At 39.9% G+C, this 19,774-nt stretch overlaps 2 protein-coding genes across 2 annotated transcripts; both read left to right on the top strand.

The window, feature by feature from the left end:
• Nucleotides 1-801: 801 nt before the first annotated feature.
• Nucleotides 802-5,690, top strand: rpl18 (ribosomal protein L18). Its single transcript, XM_056380449.1, has 7 exons — nucleotides 802-915; nucleotides 1,561-1,647; nucleotides 1,791-1,898; nucleotides 2,680-2,778; nucleotides 2,893-3,016; nucleotides 4,296-4,365; nucleotides 5,556-5,690. Exons 1-7 carry the CDS (start codon nucleotides 913-915, stop codon nucleotides 5,629-5,631), a joined length of 567 nt encoding a protein of 188 aa, XP_056236424.1. The 5' UTR covers nucleotides 802-912; the 3' UTR covers nucleotides 5,632-5,690.
• Nucleotides 5,691-5,797: 107 nt separating this feature from the next.
• sphk2 (sphingosine kinase 2) lies at nucleotides 5,798-19,307 on the top strand. Its single transcript, XM_056380447.1, has 8 exons — nucleotides 5,798-6,067; nucleotides 7,898-9,546; nucleotides 13,222-13,371; nucleotides 13,477-13,571; nucleotides 13,684-13,799; nucleotides 14,181-14,384; nucleotides 14,545-16,162; nucleotides 16,741-19,307. The coding sequence occupies exons 2-8, from the start codon at nucleotides 9,084-9,086 to the stop codon at nucleotides 16,801-16,803; spliced, it is 2,709 nt and encodes a 902-aa protein (XP_056236422.1). The 5' UTR covers nucleotides 5,798-6,067; nucleotides 7,898-9,083; the 3' UTR covers nucleotides 16,804-19,307.
• Nucleotides 19,308-19,774: the final 467 nt, after the last annotated feature.

Below are 19,774 nucleotides of genomic sequence, written 5' to 3'. Positions count from 1 at the left end.
AAAATTGAATTTATTACACTAAGAGTTTGAGATTTAACTGGGAAAGATATGAAAATATGATTATTATTACTATGATATATGCCATAAATCTTAGTGTTGGAGGTTTAATTCCCAGCACTGCCTGTTTATTTGTCAAACTGTCCTTGAGCAATGCATTAATGTCGCTCTGTACAAATGTAACAAATGAATATATTTTGGTCAGGGATTATAGCGTTACCTTAAATCAAATGTTTTCTTCCAATAAAAAGCAATAAAAGTGTTTTCCACTTGTTATTATTTCTACTTGGCATCATTTGCAATAAATAAATAAAGAGGTGCTTTTATAAGGTAATGAATGTCTGAATGAAAAATAAAATGTCCACATAAATTAAAGGGCCAAGTTCGTCCATATTGCAAAAATGAATTTCATAACTTACCTTAGGACTCACATGATGTTAGAACAGTTAAAAATTTTGAATAGGGAAATGATATTATCATTATGTGAACTCTCTCACTCTTTAAAGAGGTTATCACTGCACACATGCAAATATTGTAACACTAAGAGGAGTGTTTCTGTTGAAACAATCGATACTCAGATCAGCCCTGCTTTTTTTTTTTAAAGCTTTTTATAGGTGAGTTATATTTATGTCTATGAAACCTAGCTGGAATAATTAAAAGGTGGATGATGTGCGCTCATAACTTAAGGAACCAAACAGTAGAAATCTATGCAACAAATCAAATTATGCATTAAATAATCAATAATAGCCGTCTCTCCTGCTGTTTCCACCACTGGAGGCACCATTCTAAATCCTCACAGGTAGTTTGGCCCCCAGGAAGCGCGTGCTTAGTAGCCAATCAGAGACCCGAGATTTCAGAGCATTGTTTATCGCGAGACCTCGGCTCTTCCTTTTCCCTTTTCGCTCTGAGTCCAAGATGGTAGGTAACGCTAGTAGAATTTTTAAAACACGATACCCTGTGTATCCACGATCATCCTCTGAATTAAAGTATCACACCTTTTTAATGACAACAGTAACTGGTTCTGAACATGATTTACGTTACAGCCCTGCCATGATTTCGTGATTTTTGACCATGTTATACATATTAGCTTACCCTCTGTGGTGCCGACATTAGTGCTGCATCCACTTCACGCCGTGAGGTTGATCTAAAAATGGCTTTGGAAGTGGTTTCAGAATTCCGGATATTGTATTAAACCATATTCTTTAGTCCCATAAATTTAACGTGTGTTTCCAAATGTTAAACTCTGCTTAACGTGAGCTGTAGGCTTGTTCTCTGTGCAGTTTTTGATAGCAGTTAGCAGTGGAGTGTCAACGTGTGAACCGGACACTGCTACACGTTAAACCAGTTGTTTTCACTAGTAGTATAAATTTTACTACTACTTTAAACTTGTTTTAATTAATTCGTTTTGTCCGAATTAGGCTAAACTGTGCAATGAGTTCAGCCACTTAGCCCAGTTGTAAGATTTCATTGTGTCACTCAAGACGTTGGAGACTGAGTTTAAAGAAGCTGCTTGTTCATGAATTAGTGTTTATTGTGTTAATGTGCTTATGTTCACTTTTCAAGGGAGTTGACATCAGACACAACAAGGACCGTAAGGTGCACAGGAAAGAGCCAAAGAGCCAGGATATCTATCTGAGACTCCTGGTCAAGGTAAATCTTCCACACGTTTTCCTCATTGGGATGGTAGCACTACCACCACCAGTAGTAGTAGTAGTAATTTCTGTCATCTTGGCACAATACTAATCAGTCTGATCACACACAATGTATCTAACCATCCTGCTGGTTTCTTACAGTTGTACAGGTTCCTGGCCCGTCGCTCTAATGCTCCCTTCAACAAGGTTGTCCTGAGGAGGCTCTTTATGAGCAGGACCAACAGGCCTCCCATCTCTGTCTCCCGCCTGGTCAGTCTCATCCCCCTCACCATGTCCACCACTAATGAATCCTGTGCTTGTTCTTACTAGATAGTGGTACTGTTGGAGCCAGTTGTAGTTGGTCAACATCAATTGATGACATGTAAAATTCAGATTGAATGTTGAGTTCAGGGATGCCTTTATTCAAACCACTGGATAAGTGATAGTGCAGATGTGACTAGTTGATATAAGTGTTTTGTTTTTTTGGTTAATGTATAGGATTTAGTGTTTGCTATTGGTCTCATTCTGTCAGTCTTGGTGGCCTGACAATTTTTTTTGTCTTAACATCCATGGCCTCGTGACCCTGCACTGAATATGATCCTATGAGTTCAATGCAATAGTGCGAAAAAAGCATCTGATTGGTGCTTAATATAGCAGTTACCCTGAGTTATGGTGTTTAGGGAGAAAAAGTTGTGATGGTTGATACTTAATTGTGTTTATTTAGTCTGTTCTGCTCTCTTGTGGTTCTGAGTTTTGTGATGAATTTGGGATTGAGTTAACTAATTTGGATAGAATTGATGATCAACATGTTTTCCTATTTGCCTCCTTTTATTGCCTCTCAACACAATACTAAATTAAATCTCCTTATTTTGAAGTATTCCTTTATTGTAAAAGGAATTAATTGTGGACCAAACTGAATGTTATCAGAATTACTTTGTTCATCCACTAACCAATTACATCATTATTGCAAATCAAACAAGTTTTATTACATAATTGACTATATTAGACAGTTTTATCAGTTGACTTTCTGACTCTGTTTCCCCTTTTCCAGATTCGTAAGATGAAGATGCCCGGCCGTGAGAACAGAATCGCTGTTGTTGTGGGAACCGTCACTGATGATGTCAGGATTCAGGATATCCCCAAGCTCAAGGTAATTACTCCTTTTACGTTGTTTTCTGATGAATATATCAATCGTTGGATCTTCCTCAACACTGATGTTGGAAATCTCTGAGAAAGTTCTCATGTCCTGTTTGTTGTCCCACAGATCTGTGCTCTGAGGGTGACCGATGGTGCCCGCAGCAGAATCCTGAAGGCAGGCGGTCAGGTGATGACCTTTGACCAGCTGGCTTTGGCTTCTCCCAAAGGACAGGGCACAGTGCTGCTGTCAGGTAATTAAACGTCTAGCTATAAATTTAAACTAACACAATGCAATTGAAGTACTTTAAATAAGTAGTGACTGTATGATTGTTGTCAGGGCATCAAGCACTAAATACAAATGTGTCCTACAGTGCTGTCAGTTGAGTGTAGTGGTTGAAATTGCCATTAGGGTTACCCATGTTAAATTTTCACGTTTATGGTGCATCTGGGTACGTTGGATCGATGTCTTCAAGCATGGAAACTTATGTGACAACAGGAACTGCCTTTAGTCAACAGTACTATTGTGATTTCACTCAGGATTGTTTAGTCACTGTAGGGAGGTGTATAACACTGCTACCAAACAGTAATGACTGGGCAGCTGCTCTCTGTGTCTGAATGAAGTAGACTCATACACTTTCAAGGGAACTTGGTGTATTGTACTGTGATAGATAAATTTGCTTGAATTAAGAAAGATTTTCATCCATTTTCTGGCTTGATTGTTACCAGATAGTTTAACATTTCTCTGCAATCATTTGTAAGCTGTATCGACCTTTCTTTGGTTTTATTTGTTCAGCACAATTCACCTATTTGTTCAGAGCCCCAAATTTCTCAACTTTATGCTTTGTGTGGCAGGCATCTCTTAAAAGTAATAGTATCCACTATCAACCCCTATTATTGGATCTTTGCAAAAGAACGGGCGCCTGGAATCTGTTGTGTTGACCCATGTTGTTTGAACAATTGTATTATCAGCAGTCAAAACATGTTGTTTTCTTTGCCAACGAACTCAAAACTATTCACCAGTAAATATGAGCAAGCCTCACATGGTTTTCTTTCTAAAATACTGAATCTGCACATGTATGTGGTTCTTCCATGAGGCCAAATACATCAGAGGTTATCCTAGGTCATAGATTGGTTAGATTGTATTTAATGTCAAAAGGTTCACTCTTTTAAAAAAAATTAATACAATAAATGCAATGGCACATTTATTAAAAAAGTGAACCTGTCAGTCTCTCATAGCCACTATTAATGTTCCCCTAAACTGTAATCTAAGCAAATGACAAGTTGACTTCTATTGACAGAGTTTAACTTGAACTTTTAATTAAATCTCAAGGTACACATATACAAACTATCTTAAATGGTATGTTAGTATTAAATATTTATGAATGCAAGCTGTATTTTTAGACAGTGAATCAACTTATCTTAGCAATTACAGGCTACATTTAACCTTTCAGTCTACAGACTGACTATTGTTCATCAGATGCTGCATAGCATTTGTAACATCTCATACTCTAACATTTGTTTGTTCTCCAGGACCCCGCAAAGGCAGAGAGGTGTACAGGCACTTTGGAAAAGCCCCTGGAACCCCTCACAGCCACACCAAGTACGTATACAGATGATGTATTGGTACTGTTGTTAAACACAGAATGACCGCCTCAACAGTCTCACCAATTGATAATTTTGCACCACTACTTTAATCAGTCTTGTGCCTGGTTACCACACAGGCCTAAGTAGAAGATGATGACTTTCTTATGTAAACTGCTTTGAAAATACTGAGTCTTGCATTTTCATAATAGACATACTGTGTGTCATTACACATTCAGCGGTATTGTCTCATCTTGCTATCTGCATCTCACTTCTACTCTTTCTGATGATGACTTAATACATCAATTATTTAACGCTAAATGTTGTGAACATGGTGAAAAAAAACATCAATAGGCTGTTTGTTTTTTATTGTATTTGGATATCTCAACTTACTCAGCACTTTTTTTACGATTATTGCATGTGTACAAAAGGTTTCAGATATGGTATATCTACCTACCTAGATTTATTGTTTGATCTTGTTTTCATGCACAAGTAGGAGGTGTGAGGAGCGGAGTTGTCTTTTTAGTTACGAAGCTTGTCTTATATTCTGGTCTACATGGAAATATACAGTACAGTGCTTGTTTTAGGGAATTTCACATGTTGTGATATGTTTGACATGGTGACAACACAATTCTTACACAACACTGAAAATTATATAAAATTTTCACCACAAAATTAATTTGACTTAAATTTCCTACACAAAGAATCATTTTCTGTAGAATCTCTTTTATCGTAAAGTTAATTGGACTGTTATTATACAGGTTTAGAGAAATTGTAATCTATATGCTACATTATCAGTTAACAACTCAACTGTCACACCTTTTTCTGTATGACAGTTAATATTACCAAAGATGATCTAAATAACTTTGCTATGAAAGTTTTTATTCTAGTTTTTATTCAAAGCCCTTCACCATACACACTCACCATAAGTTGTGGAGTTTGTCATTTATTAGAAAGAGTTATAACTTGTGTTAAGTTGTGAGATCAATAACTTTACTGTTGTTGAGCTCCCAAAGTATGTAATGATGCAGAACATACAAACTCTGATTTGGTGGCTCTCAGGTAAAAGGGAGAATTATATTGTTTTAATTGGCACTAGGTTGGCAATGTGGTCATTTGTAAGGCAGCATTGGTGGGAAGAAAATGAATAATACATGATGGTTTTTTGGTGCCATCATGTCATACTAAACTGCTCTTTCTCTTCTCCAGGCCCTACATCCGCTCCAAGGGCAGGAAGTTCGAGAGGGCTCGTGGTCGCAGAGCCAGCCGTGGCTACAAGAACTAGTCTGTCGTTTTGTTTTCCATGCAATCTGATAAAAATAAAAGATTGGCTGTACAAAATGAGTTGTCTTTTGTGTTTTATTGAATGGCTGACACATCACAGTAGACCAACAGGATATGGCCAAAACAAATTCATTTACAGCTTTTTTTCCCCCCACTTGTACAGACCCTACTGAGGGTCTAACGTAAAGGTGACTTCACAAATCCTTTGGTCGGAATTGACATGAGTTGGCCTGGAAAAAAACATGACTCGGCCAGGAAGTGGAGGTCTATCAATGATTGGAGAATGTCGGTGGGTGTTGCAGTGTTTTCCTTATCGCCATTGGATTTCCTCTCCGCCGCTCAAAGCTGCTGCTTCTGCGTCTCCAGACACTTCCTGCACCGAGACACAGTTTTCACAACCAGAGACTATCTCGTCGTGAGAGGGGGGACAAGATGAGGTAATTGTGGGCTCTTTTGCTTCCTTTTAATGTCAACAACGTGGCTGTTTCTAATCACGTATTGACATAAATATAATTCTAAAAAACGTGGCGTTTTTCGTTACTGTGCTTGATATAGAATCATCATATCGCCCGTTAGCTAACGTTGCCATGTAACGTTATCTGCGCTAACTTGGGTACCTCGTTTAACCAAACAAGAAAGGGAACATGCAAATGTCCGAGAGCTTTTCAGTGTACCCATGGTGCGGTGAAGTGTTTTTCAAGGTAGTAACCTTTTCATAGTCAATAAGTTGGCTTGAACTTGCTAACTATACGTTAACTAGCTATCTGCTAGCCCCTGCTAACTGCCAACGCTGTGTCAGGCAGCACTTTAAAGTATTCATAACATTAGCTAGCGTTTGCTATCGCCATGATTTAGCGTCAAATACAGTCATTTCCCAACAAGTTTACACTCTTTCTGCTTCTTGATAATAACTTAAAATGCTGCAACGTCTATGAAAATGTTTTTTCAGCTGTACTATAACTGTTAAAAGTACAGCTAAGTAAGTTAGCTGGCTCACAGCCTGTCAACCTGCTAGCTAACGTTAGGTTAAAGTTCATCGGCCAAAGCTTTACTTTAGATCACCAGGGTTATTATGAGATGAGCTCTTAACACCACTGTTAAGTGCGTAACCGTGCTCTTCAGTTCAAAGTATAAGCTAACAGAAACTTGTCCAAAATACCCCAATGTCTGTCAACAGCAGCCTCATTGTGTGGGAGACAAAATTAGCCTGGCGATATTATTATTTCTGGGTGTCCCCGCCCTGCATTTCAAGGACGTAAGGTGCAACAATGGGCATCAGTGAGGTCCTTTCTGTGTGTTTTTATCAGGGCAGGACATCAGCCAAGTATTGATTTTGTCTTGCCTAATGTTTCATGGCTGTAATAAAACTTGAAAGAAAGATGTGAGCAGTTTATTAATTTAGGGTATACCGAAGTCCCACGGTGATAATCCGGTGGTTGTACTTTGACGCATTAAAGTCCTGCTGACTTGGAGCTTTGGCATGACTGTAACCTCTCATCTATAAGCATTAAAATGATATGTAAATAATAAATGCCACTTTATTGTGATTGATATATATTTATATACCTTTTCAGAAATCATAAAACCAGTCAAAGCTATTTTACAAGTTATGTGGAGTTGTTTGTGAAATGAGTCCCAAACTCGTTTTAACAGACACTATGTTTCTGTGATCATTATATTTCAATCAGGCTCCATTATTATCTTAATTCTTGGGAAAAACATTAAGTAAGATTGTTACAAGTTAATGCTCATTGCAAACCTCTAAAATCCAGTACCATTCAGGTCAGCAATTTGCACAATCTCAATCCTAGATTCAATTTGTGAAAGAAACACTGTGTCCCCAAATCCTCTTCGACAAACGCCCTCAATATAAGAATACCAACCCGTTGTCGCCTTCTCGTACAACCTTTTATCCAAAATAATGTTGTGTCTCAGCATGGTGGTTTAGGATGTGTGACTCTGAGTCATTATGGGCTTCAGCAAAGACGCACTTAAGGTCAAGGGGCATGATGTATCTTGTGTTGCTTCACCCTGTAACTGGTATCTCTTCCTCTTATCATCGCACTCTCTATGCTTGTTGTACTCAAATTGTGAAAATGTGATACACCTTTGCACAGTGAAATCCAGGTTAATCAGAAGCTCTTATCCATCTGCTCTACAATACCTGTAGGCGAATGGATCAGTCACTTAAGTTTGCCTATTGTTTTTTTTTTTTTTTTTTTCACATTTTTACAATTTGACTGTTGTCCTCCATTGTCCTCATACAGGAACAGAGATCTTTGGGAGGGAACGTGAGGCTTGACACAAGGATATTACCATGACATAAACCAAGGACCCACCTTGAACTGTCTCCTTGTTTGTCTTTTGTTTTGTTTCTGTTTTTGTTTTTTTGTTGTCTAGTCTCCACCTGTCTTACCTTGTGTTCACCCCCCTCTTGTGCAGAACAGATAATGAAGTAAGGCAGGAGCTATTTGCTTGGAACAAACTTCAATGTATCACACTACTGTCTAGAGGACTGGCCTAGTCACTCCTCTTGTCTGCCTCCGATATATCACTGAGATTAAAGATAGCAATAGAGGTATCAAAGGTCTTGAAAAAACCTAACTTATCATATTTTAATGGCATTAATTACATTTCGGCCAGCACTTACCATGCAACGTACTTTACACAATTCTATACTTGTGCATTAATTTAATTTAATTGTTGTAGCCTCGTTGTCTAAACAAGGTGTGTTTGTTTGTCTTATTCATACTTATGTATCAGTTTTTCAATGCAACTAGTTTTCTTCTTTTGTGTAATTATTTAAAGATTTATTTTTAATGTTGAGTAGCTGCTCAGCTGCCTTTTATTGTTATCTCAATGGGTGGCTTTAAGTTGTAATGTAAACTTATTTTTTTACTTATGCAATCTTTGTGAAGAACACTTTTGTTTAAATGACTGATCTTGTAGTGGGAATTTACATTTTTAAGTCCTGTTGTTTTTGAATATGTTGAAGTACACTTTTCAACTGGCAGTAAGCTGTGGAAGCTGACAGCTTTAAAGATCAGACTGTGGTGGGCACTTTCTAACTGTGACAGACTAAGACTGATCTTAAGCATTTCCCATCTTCACTGGATAAATATACGCTAAACAGAGGAACCTTTGAACTGGAACAAGTTCTTTTTCTTTTTAAATGAAGATATACTTCTGAAATGGACAGACGGGAACAGAAACTCAAAGCAGTTTTTTGTGACACTGTTTTTTTGAATTCAAGCACTGAAGAGGTAGAATGATTTTGAGGAGATTTCAGGGATAAAGTTCTCAGATTGACTTTCAGATACACTTTGATTTTCCCTGCAAATCTTGAAGAGCTGCCAGATTTCAGTCTTCAAACCTCTAACTGTAGAAGATACTACCCAAAAACTTGTTAGACTCAATATTTCCTGATAAACCTTTCCCACTTCAGTAGTGAGGATGCGATCTCCAGAACCTTCTTCACCTTCTCCAGCAGAAGCCCTCCTTCATGGCCAGTTTGCAAGCTGGGGATCAGGCAGTAACAGCAACAATAACAGCTGCCCCAACAGCCCTGGTGGTCCTGGCGGACTCTCCCCTGCTGCCTCTCCTACTCCGGCTCCGGCCTCCAACTATGCCTTGACCCTCACCCACACGCACATACATATCCAGCGCTTGTCACCACGGCCGGGGAAGGAAGCCCGTCTCCTGCTGCCTTTATCAGAGCTAGTGGGGTGTAGCTGCCCTCGTGCCCCTGCGCCACCTCTCCTGGTGCTGTACTGGTACCCACCAGGCAAACGGCGGAAAGGGGTGTCCCGGCGCAGGCAGGTGAGGGCCTACCTGGCAGAAAGCAGGCCTGAAGCTGAGAGGTGGTCGGCTGCTGTGCAGTGTCTACTCAGAGATGTGACCGTCACTGCTGACACAGGTGAGTGTGTGTCTCTTTACAAGCTTGCTTCCCTAGTTTGGGTGATGAGTGATGGTTTTTAATTGTTACAGGACCATACTGGCGATTTTATTTGCCCATTAAGTACACATTTTGTTTATTCTACCTTACAGTAGACTGTATTTTTAGATTTAATGCATTTGCTGATATTTCAGGCAACCACCGATCTAAGTTCATATCAGTATGACATGAGAGAGTGAAAATACCATCACAATTTCCAAATGCCTAAGCTAATTTCATCAAATGTCTTGTTTTATTGATAATATTATATGTTGTTGATGTATCAGTGAAAGCTTGAATCCATGTGGAATTTTTTCTTGAAAATTACTTCAAAGATTATTCAATAATCAAAGTAGTTGTTGATTAATTTTCTTTAGATCGATTATTCGACTAAGAGATCCAGCTCTAGTGAACAACATGTTGCCATTAATGATTTTTGTCAAATTAGCAAAAACTCTAAACCCCTGAGGTTTTGTTCAGGAACCTTGCACATTGATACAGTGTAGCGTTTTAGTGAATAGCTGTATTAAAAGAGCATTACTCATAATTTACCGTAGATAAGAGTGTTTATAACATTTGTTTTGGCTGACCTTAATGTTTGTCTTTGGGTCAAGTCTTGAATTCCTGTTGTTTTTTTTACAAGAAACCACACAATGTTGCCTCATGCCTCCATGATTTATGCATCGTTTGTAAATGCTTTCTAAGTATAGCTTAATGTCACAGACCCTTCTGTACAGTGGGTACGGAAAGTATTCAGACCCCTTTAAACTTTTCACTCTTTGTTTCATTGCAGCCATTTGCTAAAATCAAAAAAGTTCATTTTATTCCTCATTAATGTACACTCAGCAACCCATCTTGACAGAAAAAAAACCGAAATGTATAAATTTTTGCAAATTTATTTAAAAAAAAAAAAAACTCAAATATCACATGGTCATAAGTATTCAGACCCTTTGCTCAGTATTGAGTAGAAGCACCCTTTTGAGCTAGTACAGCCATGAGTCTTCTTGGGAATGATGCAACAAGTTTTTCACACCTGGATTTGGGGATCCTCTGCCAGTCTTCCTTGCAGATCCTCTCCAGTTCTGTCAGGTTGGATGGTGAACGTTGGTGGACAGCCATTTTCAGGTCTCTCCAGAGATGCTCAGTTGGGTTTAGGACAGGGCTCTGGCTGGGCCAGTCAAGAATGGTCACATTAGTACTATTATTACATTAATAGTCACGAGTTGTTCCGAAGCCACTCCTTTGTTATTTTAGCTGTGTGGTTAGGGTCATTGTCTTGTTGGAAGGTGAACCTTCGGCCCAGTCTGAGGTCCTGAGCACTCTGGAAGAGGTTTTCTTCCAGGATATCTCTGTACTTGGCCGCATTCATCTTTCCTTCAATTGCAACCAGTCGTCCTGTCCCTGTAGCTGAAAAACACCCCCATAGTATGATGCTGCCACCACTGTGTTTCACTGTTGGGATTGTATTGGGCAGGTGATGAGCAGTGCCTGGTTTTCTCCACACATACCGCATACCACTCTATGCGGGCTTTCATATGTCTTGCACTGAGGAGAGGCTTCTGTTGGGCCACTCTGCCATAAAGCCCCGACTGGTGGAGGGCTGCAGTGATAGTTGACTTTGTGGAACTTTCTCCCATCTCCCTACTGCATCTCTGGAGCTCAGCTACAGTGATCTTTGGGTTCTTCTTTACCTCTCTCACCAAGGCTCTTCTCCCACGATTGCTCAGTTTGGTTGGACGGCCAGGTCTGGGAAGAGTTCTGGCCGTCCCAAACTTCTTCCATTTAAGGATTATGGAGGCCACTGTGCTGCAGAAATTCTTTTGTAACCATGGCCAGATCTGTGCCTTGCCACAATTCTGTCTCTGAGCTCCTTGGGCAGTTCCTTCGACCTCATGATTCTCATTTTCTCTGACATGCACTGTGAGCTGTAAGGTCTTATATAGACAGGTGTGTGCCTTTCCTAATCAAGTCCAATCAGTTTAATTAAACACAGCTGGACTCCAATGAAGGAGTAGAACCATCTCAAGGAGGATCAGAATAAATGGACAGCATGTGAGTTAAATATGAGTGTCACAGCAAAGGGTCTGAATACTTATGACCATGTGATATTTCAGTTTTTCTTTTTAAATAAATTTGCAGTTCTACATTTCTGTTTTTTTACTGTCAAGATGGGTTGCTGAGTGTACATTAATGAGAAAAAAAAAGAACTTTTTCAGTTTTAGCAAATGGCTGCAATGAAACAAAGAGTGAAAAATTTAAAGGGGTCTGAATGTTTTCCGTACCCACTGTATGTACAGTACACACATTTGGTCACTGAGGGCACAAATAGTACCAAGAGTAGTTGAGTATTTTAGGGTTTATCTCACAAAAAACAATGGGGGATTAACACTAATACACCATAAGAGGCTGTGAGATTTATTATGCAGAGTACTTAGTTTGGATTTTTTTTTTTTGCCTCGTTTCACATGACGACATCTTTTTCTTCAGTTTATTTATCTAATGTCTTTTACCTTTCTTTCTTTGCCCTTATCTGTCCAGCACATATGGTCTGTATCATTCACTGTCAAATGTAGAGACAGAGAGGGTGGGGCCTCTGCAGCTTGCCACCCCTTGCCATGCACTGTATCCCCCAGCCTCAAAAATCAAACAGATAGAAATGCTCTCCTCAATCCTTACTTTCACTTTGTGTGTGTGTGTGTATGCTTTCCTCTCTATTGCCTATACATCATCCACTTAACCAGCATCTCCCATCTTTTCCTGTCTCTTATACCTTTAACACTTAATTCTCTTTAATTCTCTCTATCATGTGTGTCCTTAACCTTAATTTTCCCCAATCCTCTGTTTGTCTCTCGATTGTTCCTGCTTCACCAGACTTCAGTTTACCCTACTTTCTTCAGCTTTACCAGCCTTCTGTCTGACCCTTTGTTTCTCTTCCACTTCCTTTGCCCACATACCCTCCAGACTTCATTATTTCTCTGTTTCATTTCTCTTACCGTTTCTGAATCACAATGTCTTGATTCTGTGAATTTTTATACTTACTTTACAGATGTGGCTAGTTGGGTTTTGTGTTGATTTGCGTTAGTGTAGTTTGTTGCGTAATCCAGGATTATCTGAGTGTGTTATATCATTTCCCTCCCTGCGCTGATATCCAACTATATCATACCAAAACTTAGACTTTAGAGCTAACTATAGATGCTTTTTATTTATTCTAAGCTCCACACCTGGGCTGATAATACAGTAGAGAAGAGGAGTAAAGTGTCTTGTTATTGCTTCTGCACACCAGTTGAATATATAATAAATGATTTACCTCTGCACACAGCTGTTTTGTTTTTACCAACTTGTTTATTTAATTCCTATGTAATGAATACTTCATGTTTCCTTCACCATGTATCTGAATTTAAATGATTAATAGATGTTTTCTCTCGAGCGACAGCATTGTGCAGTGTGAAGTAGATCTTGTGAAGTGAAATAGAAGAGGCTCAAATGGTTGAATGCACTCTAAGTCCAGGGTTGGGCAACACAGTGCAATGACAGCTTAGCTTACGTCCCAGTTGGCTGGCTTTGAGAATGCAGTGAACCTCTAGTTCCTTTCTTTGTTCTGGACAAAAACTGTCTGAGTTTTAACTTACTCTCGCCCTACTGTCTTTTTTCATACAGAATTTTCAAGAAGTCTGCTACCTCGTCCCAGGCGACTACTGTTATTGGTCAATCCCTTCAGTGGGAGAGGCCAGGCAATGCAGTGGTGTCAAACGCACATCCTGCCAATGATCAGAGAGGCCAACATCAGTTACAACCTCATACAGACAGGTAACACAAAAGCCAAAGACAGCCTCATGAGGTAGATACATTTGCATAAAATGTACATATGTAAAAGGTGTTTAACTTATTTTGATTTTTTGCTATCCGTCTCAGAGCGTCAGAACCATGCGCGGGAGCTTATCAGAGAGATCTCGCTCCCAGAGTGGGATGGCATCATCATTGTTTCGGGAGATGGCCTGCTGCATGAGGTGTGTAATGCTAACAGTAATTGTATTTATTGTGTGTTTTTATATCACATTCACATACAGCTGTAAATTGTGTCCACATGATTTACTTATTTTCTTTGTTGTTTTCTTTTAGGTCATTAATGGGCTGATGGAGCGACCTGACTGGGAACAAGCAATAAAAATACCTGTTGGCATTCTGCCCTGTGGCTCCGGGAATGCACTGGCTGGCTCCGTCAACCACCATGCAGGGTAAGCATGTATCTCATAATCATTCATTCATTTCAAAGGTGAGAATTGTGTCTATTTCAACCGAAGTTCTTATATCGCAACTCAAAAGTATGTAACTAGAAAAAAACTGTGATGTTGTCATCTTAAATAATGTTTGTTAATAATCTCTGCTGTCAAGTTAAAAGGTGGATTTATTCAATTTCAATTACACAAAATCAAATGAACCATGTCCTAAACTCACAACTTAATATGACTTTTTTTAAAGAAAAGAGCACAATTATGTTTTTTTCATCACTTGATTATCTAGACCTTGATAATGTATCTCTCAATAGTGGAAGGACCCTGATGTTTGTACAGTTCTGTCTTTATCTTTCCTGATAAGAGGTGTTGTCATTTTCTCAGGTATGACATGTGCCTTCGGGAGCCCCTTCTTTTGAACTGCTGTTTTTTGCTCTGTCGAGGCGGTGTCCGACCCATGGACCTGGTCTCTGTGACAACAAGTCCTCCTTCCTCCAACAACAGTCGTACTGCAGCACCAAGGAGACTGTTTTCTTTCCTCTCTGTTGCGTGGGGCTTTGTGTCCGATGTGGACATAGAGAGTGAGAGGTGTGTGATTGCTTATACTCCAAGAACTTCCACTGTTGGCTTTGTTCATCTAAGCATAACTCTAATTTTCCTGTTTATTATATTATAATTATGTGATATTACTTAGTTTCATGACAATAGCTTTACAAATAACTTTATATCATATCTTTCCTTATTACAGGTATCGTGGCCTGGGCTCGGCCCGCTTCACCCTGGGCACCCTGGTGCGCATAGCTTCCCTTCGATCTTACAAGGGTCGTCTTTCGTACCTGCCACCCTCTATTGTCTCCACATCACCAGATGCCACACCTCCCCCACCAAGGAGACCTCTCTCCCGCAGTATCACAGAAGGCCTTGAAGGCTTCTGCCGAACGCCCATCCATCGCACCTGCTCTGACATGGGCATCAGCGAACAGAGGAGCCTGCGTAAGGGTGAGGGAGAGAGGGAAAAAGAAGACAGGCAGAGAGAAAGGGAGAGGAGAAGGGAGAGGGCCAGGGGAGGAGGAACTGGTGTGGTGAGGGCCAGCAGCTTGGCAGAGGACAGAGAGAGGGAGGGAGAGGTGGAGATGGAACCTGAAGAGGAGAGGTCAGGAACATGCTCTGAGAGATCAGGGACGAGTTCAGAATCAAATGAAAGGGATGAATGCAATATGGGAAGGGAAGAAAGGTTGCCGGAAATCAAAGATGAAAGGGAAGATGAGGGAAGAGCAGAGCAAGACTCCACTGAGATGGAGGAAGAGGATAGGGGAAAGGATGGGGAAGGCAGTGGCGGCTCTGTAGAGGGGGAGGGAGTCTTGCGTGCAAGAGAGCTGGGAGAGAGCTATGGGGTTGACATGGGGCGAGAGGCAGATGAAGAGCCGGAGGGTTGTTTCACTTACCAAGACAGCGTACAGGAGGCCAGACAGACACTGAGAAAAAATTCTGCCCCTTCAAGCCAGATAGCTAACGCTCTCTTCAACCAGTCCCTCAGTCAGCAGGAAAACGCAGATTCTGGCACTTCATATGGGGTAGAGGACATGGATCTGAATGGAACCTACTACCAGAAAGAACCCTACCCAATGGATGTTGCTCGTGAGCGATCTCTCACCATTTCTTCTCCCTTTCGTCATTCTCCCTTCTCTTACAAGCCCAAGACACTGGACCAAAACCAGAACGCCTCCAGGCCGAGGCCCCTTTCCCTCCTTCAGCACTCCCACTCAAACTCCCTCCCCCCTAAACTCCCCTCCCTCTCCCTGTCTCTTTCTCCCACACCACCCTCTTCTCCATCTTGTGCCTCCCCACACTCCTCATCCTACCTCGTCCCCCGTCCTAACACCCCTAACTCCACCTCGCCCTCACCCTCTCTACGCACACCGTCCTCATCTTTTAACTTTGACATTGCCGAGCCAGCAGGACCCCTTAGGAACCGTCCTTTCGTCTCACTGCCTTTAAATCTCCCTAGAGATGACTTGTTACCCCCCCTTGACCAACCTCTTCCCACCAGAGACTGGGTCACCATTGAAGGGGACTTTGTCCTGGTCCTGGCCCTTTATCAGTCCCACCTTGGGGCTGACCTCCATGCTGCACCCCAGGCCAGGTTTGACGATGGGCTGATCCACCTGACCTTTGTGCGGGCAGGGATATCCAGAGCCACTCTACTGAGATTATTCTTTGCCATGGAAAGAGGAACCCACCACTCCGTCAGCTCGCCGTACGTGAGCCATGTTACCTGCAGGGCCTTCAGGTTGCAGCCTCTGTCTACACGAGGAACCCTCACTGTGGATGGAGAATTGGTGCCCTACGGGCCGCTTCAAGCGCAGGTCAGAAAGAGCAAAAATGGTGCATGGTACTGAAGTGGTGTAATCTGTGTGTTGGAACTGTAGGTGATTGAATGGGGTATGACACTTACTTTGCTTAAGTTAGGGGTTTCTATTTTTCTCTAGATGTACCCATACGTAAAGCACATTCTCATGTAATTGTAATATGCTATGTAGGGCTGAGCCAGTAATAGTATTTATATTGCTGTCAATCAAAATCAGTCACTGTTAACTAAATAAATAAGCACAAAGAAAGTGAATATATGGGAAGGTCATTTTACCATATATCCTGCTATATAGAGTCTGCATGTAGGGGATCATCTAATTTATGTCCTCCAAATGTTAAATGTTTACAATTTTGTATCAATGATGATTAAGCTTTTGGTGATTAATTAATTATTAATCATTAACATGGTTAGCAACAACATGTGATTTTTTCCCCCAACTAATATGGAGGTGTGTTTTCTCTTTAGCAGATATACTGTGTGTCTCTACAGTATTAATTATGTGGTATTGTGTTAATTAGTTACTCTGAGACTTGTCAAAGTAATTTTTTTTTCTGATCTCTCAATATTTCACAGGTTCACCCTTCCATGGCCCGACTCATTGTAGGCGACTCTGGGGTGAAGATTACCAGATTCTAATCAGGGATTGGTTGAGCAGATTGACAGATACAGCACTCTACTGAATTATGTAATCTCTGTTGCCATCTATACTCTGAAAGGGGGGGGGGTCTCTAAGAGACTTAAAATAGCCTAGATTGCAGAAACTGCTTTTCTGGGGTTTAATGAAAGGGATAACCCACCGAGCCATGCATCATTGGAGCATGACTGCAGGGATTAATAGCAAATTTGAAAATGGATGAAAATGCACCTCATTGCACAGCTGTTGGATTATACTCAGCGTACCCTGAGAAGCATGAAAACTGCACAGACTGGGATAAGAGGGAAGAACAATCGAATGTTTATGGGATTTTTTTTGTGCAGATAGTGCATGTGTTGGATGTATACATAGTGGTATGCATGCAGAGAAGCACTACCTGATTTTTGCCTTACAGTGAGATGGAGAGGAATCTGATTAAATTCAGAGAAAGTTCTTAAATATGAAAAGCTATGAAAATACATGAGATTCACTTGGTCTAACGCCCCATAAAAATTGTCCCTAACCTTCCATCTTCAACCCTACCCCCAATGTCCAAATGTTTAGTATATGAGTATTAAAACTTCTGTCCCTGAAAGGAATGCCTTATCTGACACTTGACAGTGCAGTTCTATCTTTGCCCTTTCTTACTGATATAAAAAAGCTAAACTTCTTAATCTCTATTCACCTATGAGAGTTTCCGTCCTTTACCTGAAAACAAAGCTATGCTTATGTTCTTAGACATACTGGTAGACCCATCTACCTAACATGATGTTTGAGAACGCTACTCAACTGCTTTAAGCATCAGCTAAGAAAATGTGGATAAAAGTACACTTTAATGACCATTTTGTTCATGCAAGTGAGTTGATGTAGAGCCGCAAGATCAAAGCTTTTCAGGGTCATTACCTGAATAGGAGCAATGGAACCGTTGAACGGTGACCATTACTGACATTTTTACATAATCTGCCTGTTTATCTTAGCCAGTGGATGCACGATGATGATGTCAGTGATATCAGACTTTGCAACACATTGATAAAAATGTCTTAACAAAGCAAGCTTCTTTGTCAGTGGTTTTAGACTGTTCATGTCCAAGAAATCTTTCAGAATTACAACCATTAGCCCTCCTCACTATTTTATGTCTGCAATATATCACTATAGTAGTCATCTTTGAAAGTGTAATTAGAGGACATTACGTGCCTCTCTTAAGTAGTAAGGGGTGCAGTTATTTTGCACAACTTGAGTTGGAGCAGCACAGAAAATCACAACACTAGAATGCACAGTAACTTTTAGATGCATCTAAAGAGTAATGCAAAATCAGATACAATGTTTTGTTCTACAAAATGGATGCACTAGTATGATTAGCCTAGTCCAGATATCATAATAAATGGATCATGTTACATTCCTAGCCTGAAACTGATTATTTGTTTCAATTTGAAGACATGTAATTTTGAAAGGTAGGACTGACTGATTACAAAATCATTTAGAAACTAAAATCATGCTGCAGAGATAAACAAGGAAGCAACACTAAAATCCAGCAGCTCTGTGTTGTCGGATCAGACTGTTGATCAAGGAAGGAGGAGGAAGAACAATTTGCACTGTGAGAAATCAGCCAGCAATAGAGCCAATCTGTTTATGTAAGTAATAGATTGGGTTATAAATATCTTGAGAACATACAATGGGATCCAAAAGTCTGAGACCACTTACCCATTTGTGGTGTCAGAATTCTTGGATGCCACTTTTAATACTTCCAAATTATGATGTCCTCCTAAGTGAAATAAAACAGCAGATCTTGGAGTTTTTGAAATGAATTATGTTATAATAAAACCTGTTGATAATACTCGGTCTGGACTAAGGATAAATCATTAAAATGTGCAGTGTATCAATCAGTAAGATCATGTGCTGATTGCTTGGGTCATCATCAACATACTGTATGTCTTGGTCATGCCTGGACAAATCAATGCCTTTGTATAATAAGCCTGTAAATTCTGGCTGTTGATCATGAACTGTTCAAACCTGACTGCAGAAAAATGGAGTAAAACTCTTTGCTCACCAGGCTGTTATTTTTCTTCTTTCTTTTTCCTTTGAATGCACAATGCAGCTAGTCTACCATAATTACACTGTGCTTACTCAGCTACAGAATGTGAATACAACATCTTGAGTCTAGGTGTGTAACATTACCAAATAGAAAAAATTATATACACTTTAAATGGAATTTTGCCAAAAGGTTTACACTCTATGTTTAAGAGACTAGTTGTTGCAGTTTACCTTTCTAAACACTTTGTCGTCTATGGCCATAGCTCAGACCATGGTGTTATAGACCGATTTGATATGACAATGTCGAGGTATGACGCCTCAGTTGATAAATGCCATTAAGATGTCTGTAGTGGACTGCCTGTAATGAAATTGTAATTATTACTAAAACAATGAAAATATATACATATAAAATGTACAGTTAATAGTTATATATGGTTTTGAATAAATGTAACTGGATAAGTTTGTCTTGAGCAAATCTACTGTACTTTTGTCTTTTGTCACACCAATGTGTCATTTCATCTAGAACATGATCAGATTCTTTTGATATCTAATGGCATTGTTTAAACTACTACCCATTGATTAAAACATAGTTTTTGTCCACTCTAGTCAATCACAGTATATTAACAAAGGAGGTAAAAAAAAACCAAAAAAACAAAGTTTCATTATTGCACTGTATTCTTCCTTTGGGTCCGTACCTCGTCTCTGAAGCAATTTCACTATCTCTTGCCTTGTAAATGACTGTCCTTTTTTACATGAAGAAGACAAGCTCTTATTTTGAAACAATGAACATTTGTACTTCTCTGTGAAAATATCCTGTTAGTGCCCCTTAAGAGAGGTGTGCAACTACCTTCTGTATTTATAACAAACTGTAAAAGTTAACTGTTTATAAAATATTTATGAAAAATAGGTGCCCCTCTACCTTTGAGTAAGGTGAACAGCATA

Source organism: Seriola aureovittata, chromosome 7, assembly GCF_021018895.1.
Source record: "Seriola aureovittata isolate HTS-2021-v1 ecotype China chromosome 7, ASM2101889v1, whole genome shotgun sequence".
Taxonomy (NCBI): domain Eukaryota; kingdom Metazoa; phylum Chordata; class Actinopteri; order Carangiformes; family Carangidae; genus Seriola; species Seriola aureovittata.
This window is presented reverse-complemented; position numbering and strand designations above follow the sequence as displayed.

Coding starts and splice junctions, on each gene's coding strand:
- rpl18 (XM_056380449.1), top strand. Junction 3,017..4,295: donor GGGCACAGTGCTGCTGTCAG/GTAATTAAACGT, acceptor TTTGTTCTCCAG/GACCCCGCAAAGGCAGAGAG. Junction 4,366..5,555: donor ACCCCTCACAGCCACACCAA/GTACGTATACAG, acceptor TCTCTTCTCCAG/GCCCTACATCCGCTCCAAGG.
- sphk2 (XM_056380447.1), top strand. CDS start 9,084: ATGCGATCTCCAGAACCTTCTTCACCTTCTCCAGCAGAAGCCCTCCTT. Junction 13,372..13,476: donor TTACAACCTCATACAGACAG/GTAACACAAAAG, acceptor TATCCGTCTCAG/AGCGTCAGAACCATGCGCGG. Junction 13,800..14,180: donor TCCGTCAACCACCATGCAGG/GTAAGCATGTAT, acceptor TCATTTTCTCAG/GTATGACATGTGCCTTCGGG.